Below are 12231 nucleotides of genomic sequence, written 5' to 3' on the forward strand. Positions count from 1 at the left end.
CCCTGTACGAACCCACCTGTACCCCCACACCCCTCCATAACCCCCCCCCCCACAATATACAAAAGAAAGACTTTATTTTAAGCTATTATGCAATCACCTCTATGCACACTAAGCACACACACATAAATCAGGAAAAAAATATTTTTCAAAATCAAATTAATGCACGTTGCTTGATTTTTTTAATACAATTTTTTTTCTAGTTTCAAGATGACAAGCCCCTTTGCCAAAAGGAGTACTTCTGGGGCCCACGGTCATTAGGGGGCAGGACTTTTGGTTCCAAGATGGCAACCAGGGGGCAGGGCACTTGTCAAGGAGCAGAACTACCTTTGTGGCTCTTGACAGCTCACAAAAACTTAAGCGTCCCTCCAGTCGAAATAATTGCCTGCCCCTGTTGTAGAAAATACAAGGCATTTCATAACTTTTTGCCAACATGGAGTCATACATTATTTTTCTTTCCACAATTTGTTTTTTGAAAGAAAAGAGTTTATGCACTTGATACATGTCTACTGTTATGTAGCTAATGTATCTGAAGCTGCTTTTTCCTGCTGTAATATGAAGTTTTGCAGTACTGTATCTTGCTATTATGCTTTAACAAACATCAAACAGAACTCTCTTGAGGCTCTCTGGGAGTATTCAATCATAAAAGAGGATGCCCATAGTAAGTTTGTGCTCCTGCTACCTATGTTGAGTCAGCACAGCTGTAGAGGAGCAATTAGGTTTCTGTTGCAATTCATGCATCACTTAAATTCAGTAATTAGAATATTACTTATTGTAAAAATTCAGTTAACATTTTAGATAGGAAGGTGACCTGTAACTACTACTCTTGTAAAGTGAACTAATGTAACACAAATCAGAGAGATGATGCATCATAATATTCTTGGAGACTCTTGTTACACCGTAAATACACTTCAAACACTTGTATGTATGTCTAGCATACCTAGGCTTCTGAGTGGGCTCAGAATTGTTCATTTTGTGCAGAAAGATTAACCTTCCTGCAAGTGTAGGCAAAAACCTGCCACCTTTATTTAAGCTGCAATTCTGCAAAGACTTACCTGCTTAACTGCATGTCTTGCAAGTAGTTTCAACAAAGTAATTGAATAGAACTATTCCCAGCGCCTAAAGATCTTTGCAGGACAGGAGCCTTTCCTATGGATTTTCCAGCTTCCATTAGGAAAAACTTTCAGGGCTGCATTTAAGGGAAATAAGAAACACCTGCCAGTAAACCATTCAACTGACAAACTAGTGAGAAAAAGTAATCCTTCACTTAGTACTAGATGCCTTCATTTGCTCCTCACTGGACATGTCTACACATGCTTTTATGTGCACCTAAACTGGCTAATGCGTATTAACGTGATTTAGGTGCGCATCTACACATGCACACACTAAGGAACATTAGTCCTAAGTCAATGGACACACACCACTGTGCATTAGCTCACCTACGTTTGCTAATGTGACTTAGCTATTGGCATATACACTTGATACCTGCTTTATGCAGGTATCAAATTTAGGCTTGAATCATTTTTAAAGTGCATTAAGGGCACGTGCATGTAGACACGCATCCTTAATGTACCTTAAATTGGGCTAATGTGCAATTAATGTGCATATGTAGACACTTCCACTGTGTATTTTTTAATGAATATTGTTTGAGAGTAAAAGTAGTGGGGCTGCACCATGCTTTAACTATAGAACTGTGGCTTTAAGATAGTATGTTAATATTCAGGAAGCAAACTGTTTTATTATTGCACCTAAATCACTCTTTTAAAAAATGGACATTTGGAAATTCATATATTAGCACTGAACTCTTTGCCCCCTAAATTGAGTCATTGCAAAACTGCACAACAAGCTGATGTCTTCTTATTCATTGCAATTTTACAAGTTCATGGGTCCTTTTCATATGTAAATTGCTTGCTGCTAGTTTTCTTTTGGGGAAAACAGTCCACTTCCACACATGTGGTATGTCAAATTCAGAGGGGAAAACACCTGCAATGTTGTTTGATAGAATGTGACAATTAAAAGTCAAACAAAAATGATCATACAGAAATTTTTAATATGTTTATGATTAAACCATCACAGTAATCAGAATATTTACTGTAATGATACTCAGCTCTATCACACTATTATAAATAAAAACATTAAGATCAATATTAAATACAGCTGTAGGCAACATCACAGATTAACAAATTATGCATTCTTCATGAACCAGGAACTGAACTGTTTTGTTTTTTTTCTCTCTCAAAAAAAAAAAAAGTGCTGACACCCCCCACTCTCTGCATAACCACATTTGTTCAAATTAATAACCTGAATAAGGCTCTGGAAGTTCTTCATTAGAAAATGAATCTTTTTGTTGAATAGCACAGGCACACTTACTTCAATATCAATGACCGGGTGAGACATGTCTTGTATGTCATTAAGGAAAGCTTAGCTGGTAAGAACAGTGAACAGAAACCCATGGAATCAGCGAAACACAAATGCGGTACTTGAATCTATATTTTAAAACAATAAGACACAGTAAGGGCATGAATTGTATTTCACTTCATGCAGAACAGTCAGCGCAGTGTCCTATGATAAAGACAGCAACAGGAATCCGGGAGCTTGAACTACTTAAAAACAATATAAGGGAGAATGCTATGCTCTTCTGCTTTATAGAAGAGCAACATGTTTTAGGCGGTGATGATAATTAGCTAAGAAGCTTTTAACTGTCTCTGTTACATTGGTTTTAACTCTAGGGACTCTCAGAAATTTATGAAGTGATTCCAGACTGACAGAGTTGTAGTGGAGCAAAATTTGGTCCACTAAGCTTTGGCTCCAAATTTTAAAAAATACATTAGTTTTTTGCAAAACCACAAGTTTAACCACAGGTCAGTTCCCTGCTATCATTCCAAACCAACTGAAATCAGAGTGCAGTAGGTGCTGCAGGGAAGTGCCATGCATTCTGCTGAACTAAGATGCAAGAGATGAAAAACAGCAGGGTTTAAACATTAATTGAACTGTAATGAGCACTTTGGCCATAATTCAGAAAATCTTGTAGCCATGTTTGTTATCTTTAAGCATGCCAATAGCTCTGTCTACTTCCACTGGAGTATTAGTATATTTAAAGATAAGCATATGCTAAGTATTTTCCTGAATAAGGGCTTTTGAGATGAGTGCTTTAGAAACACCTAAGAGTCTTAGGTATTTTTACCTGTTTTATTTTTGCAGTCTCATGGGTATACTGATATTAGGAAGCAACTGTATCAAAGTCCAGGCTACACACATAGCATGTCTACCCATGCATTTACACCATCTTAAATTTACTGTGCAGTAAGTTACTGAGCATTAAGTGGGAATAGGTCAGCATCTACACATACAGGCTTTAAAGCACATTAATGCTGTGTGGACTGACCTGGAACTAGTTAGCCCCAAGTCAGTCCACACACACAGGGTTACTGCGCAGTAAGGTCTCTACATGTGCATTACTGTGCAGTAATTAATCGGGCATAAATTTGATACCTGCATAATGCAGGTATCAAATTTACACTCAAGTTGGTCTAAGTTGCCATATTTACTGCACAGTACGGGTGTGCACATATAGACATGCACCTGTACTGTGCACTAGTTTTGGTTACTGTGCAGTAAATGTGCACATGTAGCTGCACCCACTGAGATGAATATTCCAAGACATTATTTCCTACCAGAACTTTTAATTGTTCCAACAACAGTCTTACATTTTGGGGCACAATACCTTAGGGTGTCACCTTTTCTTTATCTCAATAAGTGAACATGTTCAGCTAGTGGTTAAAGTAGATTTTCCAAAAAGAAAAAAAGCCAGGAGGATATGAAATTTGTCAGTCATCCTGCTATCAACGGTGCATTGCTGCAGCCGAGCTCCTACCCGACAGTTCAAGTAATAGGTTTCCCCCACTTCCCCACCCCAAAGTCTATGTTTCATCAGAAATTACAGCCAGAGCACTGCTAGATTCCTGAAAAAAAAGTCCAAACAATAACCATTATTTTTGTCTTATTTTTAAAACCCTACAGTGTTTAAAAAAAGGATTTATCATTTTACTGTTTCAGTTCTCTGATCATAAATAAATGGAAACATCAAGTTTATGGCAGTGAGTCAAGCTTGAAAATATTATTATGTGCATGATGGATCAGAGTTAATTTCTTTTTCTTAAACCCCTTTTATCCAGCTGTAAACTTTTGCCCAACCCTCCATAATTTGTGGAGGATTTTGAATTATTCTACAAAATCACATTAAAAAGGTAGAGTTAGTTATGTGAGATATTAACTGATTTGTATTTAATAGATTTTAATCCATAAAAATATAAATAAAGAATGGTAAAATTTCAAGAAAAAAATATACATTTAGTGCAAGTTATGATTTACATTTTTTACTTCCAGTCAGTAGTAAAACATGTTTTTGTGGGAAAGGAAAAAATAAGATGACTGATTTTTAATTTTATGGAAAAAATCTCCAGTGTTTCAGCATGCAATTATTATCAGATACACTTATACAGAATTGTTTCTGCTCTTAACTATCAGAGTAGCAGTATTTTCTTTATACTGCACAACATTGGTATATATCATAGTGTTTTCAATAATACAAAAATTGCATAAGACCAGGTCACATTATTGATATATTCTGCAGCAAAAACATTATTTTTCCTTTGAAACTCAAGTTTTCTCTGTGTTTAATTTTTCTCAAATCACAGCACACTGGCTGCAACATTTCACACATGCTTCTTATAAAGTATTACCTACTCAATCTGCTTTATGCAGGGGATCTGTACTGCCCCAATGATTTCATGATGTACAAACTACATGTTTAATGGCACAAGAAAATCTCCCTTCTTGTGATCAAACCTCAGTAAATCACAGCACATCTCAATATGAGAAACTACTGCTTCAAAAGGGCACACCAGTTTTAAAGAGGCTTCGTTAATGGCTCAGGAGAGAGAGAAATAAAAGCTCTTCTGGAATGTAGAAAGGTGACATGTAATAATTATACATTAATGAGTTAACACAACAGTTTTCAATGGTAAAATGGGCAAGACTTTGCAGTCTCCAAAAGATGGCTCAATTCAAAATGATCCCTCCAGAAACAGGGACTAATAATGCATCTCTTCAATGCTGAAGTAACAGGTTAAGGTTTGGAGAATTCCACTTTCAGATACAGCTTTCCCACTGCACTATCATGGCAGATCGCACATCAGGGAACGCATCCAGTGCAGGACAGCAGAAGTTCTCTTTCCCCATGCTTCGGTGGAGAACGCCACTAACTCTCCACACTTCCCCAGACCAATCCTGAATTCCAACAGCATTATTACGCAAACACTCAACTCTCATTTCTGATTTTAGTAGAATCTCTCAGACTAAAGTGTTGTGCTATTCAACAAATGAACCTCCTCTTCAGTTTCCTCTCTCTCCTCAGCTATGGGTTTCAGTTGAACATTATTGAGGCGGGGTCTTGGTTTGCCGTCTGGGCCATATGACGGAGGATATCTTTTTTTGTTACAATGCCAAGGAGGCGCCTGTGAAGCAAGAATAGAAGAGAGCTATTAAACTACAAGGAAAAAGAGAAGAACAGAACACATCTGTAGCCAAGTCCTTTTTGTTGACAGGAATGGAGGAAAGTAAGTATCCTGATTTTCTTATTTAAACAGAAACATTTGATTAATAAAAATAGAGTAACCATCCATTTGTTAAAAAACAGCAGTGCTGGGACACCAGATCAGATGGTCACTAAACTGCACTCCATTTTTACTTATATACAAGTAATACTAGCAGAGACCATGCCCATTTGTATTTAATTTTTGTTTGTTTCTACAAAATGAAATTTTGATTAACATATGCCAACAAAAAAGTAATAAAGGACAAAGAAAAAAAAGGTGTGAAAAGGAAGTGATATTGATCCCGTTTCGTAAAGAAAATACGTTTGAGTCCAGCCATCAAGTGACAAATTCGTTGATGGCTCCAAATCATAATACCAAATCAAAATCCCTCTTTTTTAAATAGAAAGGATCTTTCTAGTCTACTATATTGTCTTGGGTTGGGTGGCTATGTTCATAAGAGCACAAACAGCTGAGAACAGATCTTAATCAGTAGTTACTAGTGTCTTGAAAGTCAGAACTTTGGAAATTAACTACTAGTTTTACAAGAATACATACATTTTCAATTTTGAATACTGTGCTCTTATGAAATGATCTTAATAGCTTTAAAACAACTGTGAAATATTAGAGTGAAGCTGTCTTAAAGGATAATATCACAGGAGAAGCAGAAAGCAGAAGGAATGAGCTGCTGCCCTTGTTATTCTTGTTAGTACATTTTGTTCTGTTTTATTAAAGGAGGCATGAAATACTTGTGAAATATTAGCATAAAAATGTGAATGCAATAATATGTTTTGTACAGAAGCAACTAAGCTTGGAGGGCAGGTTTAGTACAGATGCAGAGCAACCAATGTCCAAATTAGGACAATTTCTAAGTTACAACTAAGGTTAGATCACAACATCTTAGTTTACCACTATCTAGCTTACAAAGTCAGTAGTAGAAATATTATAAGCCATTTAGTGGCTCAGGATGTAAGTAGCAGCATATAAAGGGACACACCGATGGCTACATGTACAAGTGACAGAATTGCAGCACATAAAATTCAGAACAAAAAATAAAAGGACTGCTCTTTAGGAGCATGCAGATACATGGGATACAACAGGGGAAGGTCTATGCTGCCATAAATTCAAATCACATCTGGTTTGATTGTCAGAAGATAAAAGGAAGATTTTTGGCTTCATTGGCAGCTATTTAAAGCTACCAACATCAGAACAAGGAATATACTGATTGATACAAAAACTTCTAAATTTGTTATCAAGAAGAGAAAGACATATTCCTAGCTGGCCGTTTCTCCTCTAACAAAATAATCACAAGTGGATTTGCCCTCCTTTGGAAAACATCTTAGCTTTTTATCATTTCCTTTTAACGTTGTGATTAACAGTGAAGCTGATAAAAAGCTAGTATAGCAGTATAACTGTTTTTACAGCTTTATTTCTACAAATGAGTGATACAGTTTTGTATTACAGCCTCTTTAATACAATGATTGCATTTATTGCATAGAAAGATTTTGTTGTTCAGCTGATGTCGTGATAAAAGAACACTGAACAGTTCACAAGTTTCATGCTTCCTGACTTCTAGCGTGTCTAATTATGAGATCTGATATGTCTAATCACCAAGGGTTCGACGTGCTGCTTTAGTTGCTCGAGATGCTCTAATATGTTCTTCTTTGTGATGATCCCCAAGACAATCCTGAAACAGATCATGTTATGCTAATAACTGTGTGAAATCAAATAAAAAAAAAGTTCCAATCATAACGAAAAAGGTTTAGAATAGAACAAAATGAAAAAACATGGGTTGCAATAATGCTAATAATGAAATAGTTAAATTAAAAATGAATTGAGTCAGCACCCTTTCAGACAGAGTGACAGTTTGCTTTTTACATGCCACAAAACTGTTTTCATCTCAGAGAAATCTATTCAGAGCTTGAGTATGGATTATGGAGTAAGTTTACCACCATCTTATTCACCCTCCTGAATATCAGTCTGTGCTTATTTAAGTATTGAAAAGTAAAGCAAGGAAACTGAAATTTAATTCATTTTCCTTCTTGAAGTACACAGCTCTAATCTCATGTAAATCTTGAGTACTTTTAAAATTTGAACCTGCTACAGTACATGCTCTGGGCCAAAATTTCAGAAAGTCAGAGCAGTTAGAAGTTTGAAGGTACACTTTGTATCAAAATCATTTGGGGCCCTAGACAGTGGATCTGATTCTCCACTCCCCGTGGAATATATCAGGAGCAACTCCACTGAATTACAACTCTGGTATAAATTAGCGAAAACTGAGGCTCGCTCTCTTTCTACATCTGAAGTTAATGCAAGCTTCCTCTTCTAAGTTTGTAAAGCACTGTTGGTACACAAAGTAGTTTTAATGAAGCTTAACATTGGCCTTTCAGCACATATTTAATTTTCTGTTACTAGTGTTCTTTTTGCCAAAATTTGGCTTACCATAGCACTTCCTGCCTATATGTAAAATTGCAACTCATTATTACCTGACGTATCATCACTTAAAGCTGGACATATGTGATAATGGAGAGTAAGTTTATGACATATCACAAGATTACAGCTAAAGCTGGAGAACAAAAACCAGTTAGTTACAAAACAGCAGATTAATGAAATAACTCTTGTTTTCTTTCTACTTTACTATGAAAGAAATTCCCTTCAAATCACCATAGGGTTTGATTTTATTTTTGAACAGTTAAGCTTTCTTTGTAGTTGAACAGTTACATCTTAATACTCCTGCATTTGAGCACTGAAGCAGAGGCTAAGGATACTATTTTATTGTAGCAGTTAGCTTGACATAAATATTCTTCTCTAACAGCTTAGTATTGCAGATTTTGTTCCCCATTTTGGTTTCAGGAATATAACTGCATCTGTACGCTGACTCTTACTTGACAGACCATAGACCATAAGTCTCTTGCCCTGAGAAAGCATTTTAGGATATTTCTTAAACTTCAGAAAGCCTCCACCATCTGTTTAGTACATGGCTGCGTTCAAGGACAATTTTAAGGCACAATTAACAAGGCATTTGTTTTACAGATTTTACCATATGAGTATATATATCAACCTGGAAATCAGTTTGCTTTAACTGAATAGCTTCCACTTTATTGCAGTAGGCTTTTCACATAAACAGTTTCAAACATTTCAGTTCTCTAGTTTTAACTTCCATAGTCATTCACCCTAAACAGCATGAATTACTAAGGAAAGCTAATATATACTAGAGGGACAGTATGTTAGACTGCTACAATTAATTATACTTTACATATATCACACAGAAGGTATATGAAGTAGTGTTTAGTAAGGGAACAAGTGTTCATGAAGTTGCCTTAATAAACTAGTTATTATTCCTTTACCAGTGCCAAAGATGGTCTTAATTTATTTAGCTAGAAAAATATACCAGGATGCCAAATCCCCAGATTATCATTTATGTAGATTATCAATCCTAAAACAACATTTTAAAAGGATGCCTTGACATTTTTTTTAAAGGGGGTTCTGGCTTCAACTTTCAGAAGTAGCCGATAGCTGTGCAGCTTCTGGTACACCCAGACAATAGATCCAAGGTTTTGAAACCCCATAACTACAGTCTGGAAATGGAGATCAGTGGGCAAATTTTCTCCTGCTAGCATGGAAGCCCTTTTCTCCCACAGGCATTTGCAGAACAAAAGTCTATGCCAAAGCACTGGACACACAAGCGGTGCATAAAGAAAAACAGAGAACCTGGTCTTTCTGTCTTGTTCCACAGACTGTTTTTGCTTGACAAACCGTTTCTTGTAGATGCCGGAGAGCCATGCATACAAGATTGTGAGCACAAAGTGAGGGACCATTAAAAAAAAGCTATGAATGAGTGGGACCGACTGCTCATTTTCTTGGGATATTGGGATAAAGTGTAACAAAAAAGAGAGCATAGACCTGAGTTGGCTGAAAAGCATGGCCTTGGCTTACAACGCTGAAAGAATTTGTTCAAATCTTGCAGAAGCCCTTGCTCTCAGAAATGAAAAATATAGCATGATTGGCATAGATGATCATTAACAGCCCCTTTTTGGTCTTAAAAAACAGTTAAAAAATACCCTGGGATGTCAACCTATGATCCTTTTGTATTTTCTGTAAAACAAAGGACGGTGGATTTGGACTGGTAGCACTGATGGAGGAGAACATAAGCATGGGAAAATGGGTGAGTAACAAATTATTACTTATTGGTGCACAAGAGAAACAGGGGGCTGTAGCTCAGGCCAAACTTTAATTACAGTAAGCTAGGTATTCCTGCACCCTGCATCAGAATGAAACCAGTGAGAATAAAAGCAGCAGGCTAGTACCATGCTTCATCTATTAAAGTTTACAATAGAAACTGCTGTATAAAGATAAACATCACAGGCTGTTTCACCTTTTAAGTATGATTTTCCACTCTGCAATCCATTTTTTAACTGGATGCAAATTGATAATATCAGAATTAGGGCAGAGACAGAGGGAGAGAGAAGTTAGCTGAGCTATCCCCTTGCATAGGCAGGTGATACGAGTGGCCAGTGTTAATTTATCAAACTACGTCATTCTGATAGAATATACTGTTTCAGAGTTGTTCCTGCTGGAGCAGAACATACAGCCAATTACCTGGCTGGCTTTTCCAACTTCAGTTAGCAAGTAAGATTCACCAGCTAAGTTCTAACTCAGCAGCCAGCTGTCCCTTGCTAAGGTCAGGCTATAACAAAGTCATTAACTTTGCTACACTATACACTAAACACACAGGGATCAAGTTTAAGGTGTCAGCTTATATTAGTCACCAGCAGTACACCTGACAAAATGAAAAGCATTTCTGCCCCTGTACTCACCCATTGTGTGTTACAAGGCACTGCCTCAGACCCAGCTTGCGGAAAATATCCACCACTATCTCCATTGGTGTGTGGTCTGTCACGGTGAAAGGGCTCATATCAAGAATGCTTCGAAGCTTCAAAGGCCGAGGACTCTCTGCTGGAAGTGATGGGGTATGTTGGGCAAAACAGACCCTGGAACTGCCAACAATACCTTCTTGCTTCTTTCTAGCACTTTCTTTAATACAAGGAAAATAAAAAAAGTTAATACAGAAGGAAGAATGCACATTCTTGGTGAATATAGTTATGTGAAACCTGCAAATTTAGGTGAAACCTATGAATTCTACTCAAGTCATCAGATTTCAACACGTTTTATCCTATGGACTCTACTCCGATTGGTGTTTTTCATTTCTCTCTCCAACAAGATGCACTATGCAGAGACTAGCAGATGTGACATCTACCATACAACTCCGGCTGTACCCTGTTGTTAGTGGGACCTAATAAAGGTTTCAGATATATGTTCCAGCATGCAGTGGAATGCATCTTTTTTTTCTACCAATTATGGAATTTGCATGCTACTTAATAATGTTGTAAGCAGTGGACAGCTGCTATCTGAGTGCAGTGCACAGGCAGGCTTCTTAAAGAGTGGGAGGACTGCCTCAGGACTGTGCTCTATATGCAACTGTCTTACGGCTGCCACATCCTGCTGCTACTGAAGCCAAAGCATATTATTTTGAGCATGTCGGGGGGAATGAATGAGGTAATCATGTGACAAATGTAAAAGGTTAACTACAGTATGTCAAGAAAGTGCTCGATGCCTTTCAGCACAAATAGCCTCTGTCACATGAGCACTGAGACTGAAGTGAGTAGATTATATCAAATGGGAAAAGCAACCTCCTTTTCTGAAATTCCTTGATACAGCTTGCAGAAACCATTAAAATGCATGTGGTACATAAGTCCAGTCTGGTGCACACACTACATGTGGCATGCAGGACCGGACAGATGTGCACTCTGCATTTGGTGCCTGCCTCATAATGGACCCGCATTCCAGATCTGGCACACAGGGCCAGTCAGTAAGATCAAATGCAGCACACAGACTGTCCCTGCGTCACTTGTCTGACTCACGGGGCCTGATGAGTTTGAAATCTCTGATTTAGAACAAGGAAAAAGCACATCTAACATGGAGGAAGAATATATCAGGCTACTGTGCTGAATAAATGTTTATAAAGAGTCCAGTCTTATGCAATAACCAGCCTGCAATTGTGCCATTGCTGTCATGTAATTGTTAGTTATACCAGACTCTTAATCAGCAGCTGCTCAGAAAGTTGGGGTTTTTTGCACTTGTATTTGTTTAAATCCTGTGTTTGAATCGGATTTTTCTTTCCCGGTCAGCCTTCAATCATTTCTGGACATAAGCAGCCTCGCCACACCCCAGAGTAAATTTTCTCAATATACAGTCCCAAGTCGAGACTAGTAATTTCACTTTGCAACTGAAAAGTGTAAGACGAGATTTACCTGAAAGAGACCATTATCAACATACAGCTCTTTGCTTACAATCTAATATTATGTGAAAATGTGAATGAAATTCACAATAGTTTGAGATTTATATTTTGAAACTTATTTGACTCCCGCCTGCATGTCGTACATAATACAAGACTAGGCAGGACGTTTTATCTTAATGACAGTCTTCTTTCTGACAATTTTTTTTTTGCTTCAGTCTGACCCGAACATTCAAAAATGTGCACTTGAAATCAGTGTATTTAAGACAGGGGCAAGCAATTATTTTGGGCAGAGGACCACTTACCCAGTTTTGACAGGCTGTCAAGGGCTGCATGGGTAGGCCC

At 37.4% G+C, this 12231-nt stretch overlaps 1 protein-coding gene across 8 annotated transcripts in view; it reads right to left on the reverse strand.

Moving 5' to 3' along the window:
- Positions 1–2029: 2029 nt before the first annotated feature.
- Positions 2030–12231, reverse strand: part of CLCN3 (Cl-/H+ antiporter 3) — a 144055-nt gene continuing 133853 nt past the window's right edge. For 6 of the 8 annotated variants that reach the window (XM_090036210.1, XM_090036208.1, XM_090036207.1 and 3 more), the window contains 3 exons: positions 10409–10625; positions 7203–7278; positions 2030–5513 (listed from right to left, as the gene is read on the reverse strand). In XM_090036210.1, the coding sequence (XP_089892336.1) occupies positions 5355–5513; positions 7203–7278; positions 10409–10625 (452 nt within the window). In that variant the 3' untranslated portion in view covers positions 2030–5354. The remainder of the gene's footprint in view (positions 5514–7202; positions 7279–10408; positions 10626–12231) is intronic. The other 2 variants (XM_090036212.1, XM_090036213.1) reach the window with 1 other exon arrangement.

Source organism: Crocodylus siamensis, chromosome 2, assembly GCF_052110815.1.
Source record: "Crocodylus siamensis isolate JL-2025a chromosome 2, ASM5211081v1, whole genome shotgun sequence".
NCBI lineage: Eukaryota > Metazoa > Chordata > Crocodylia > Crocodylidae > Crocodylus > Crocodylus siamensis.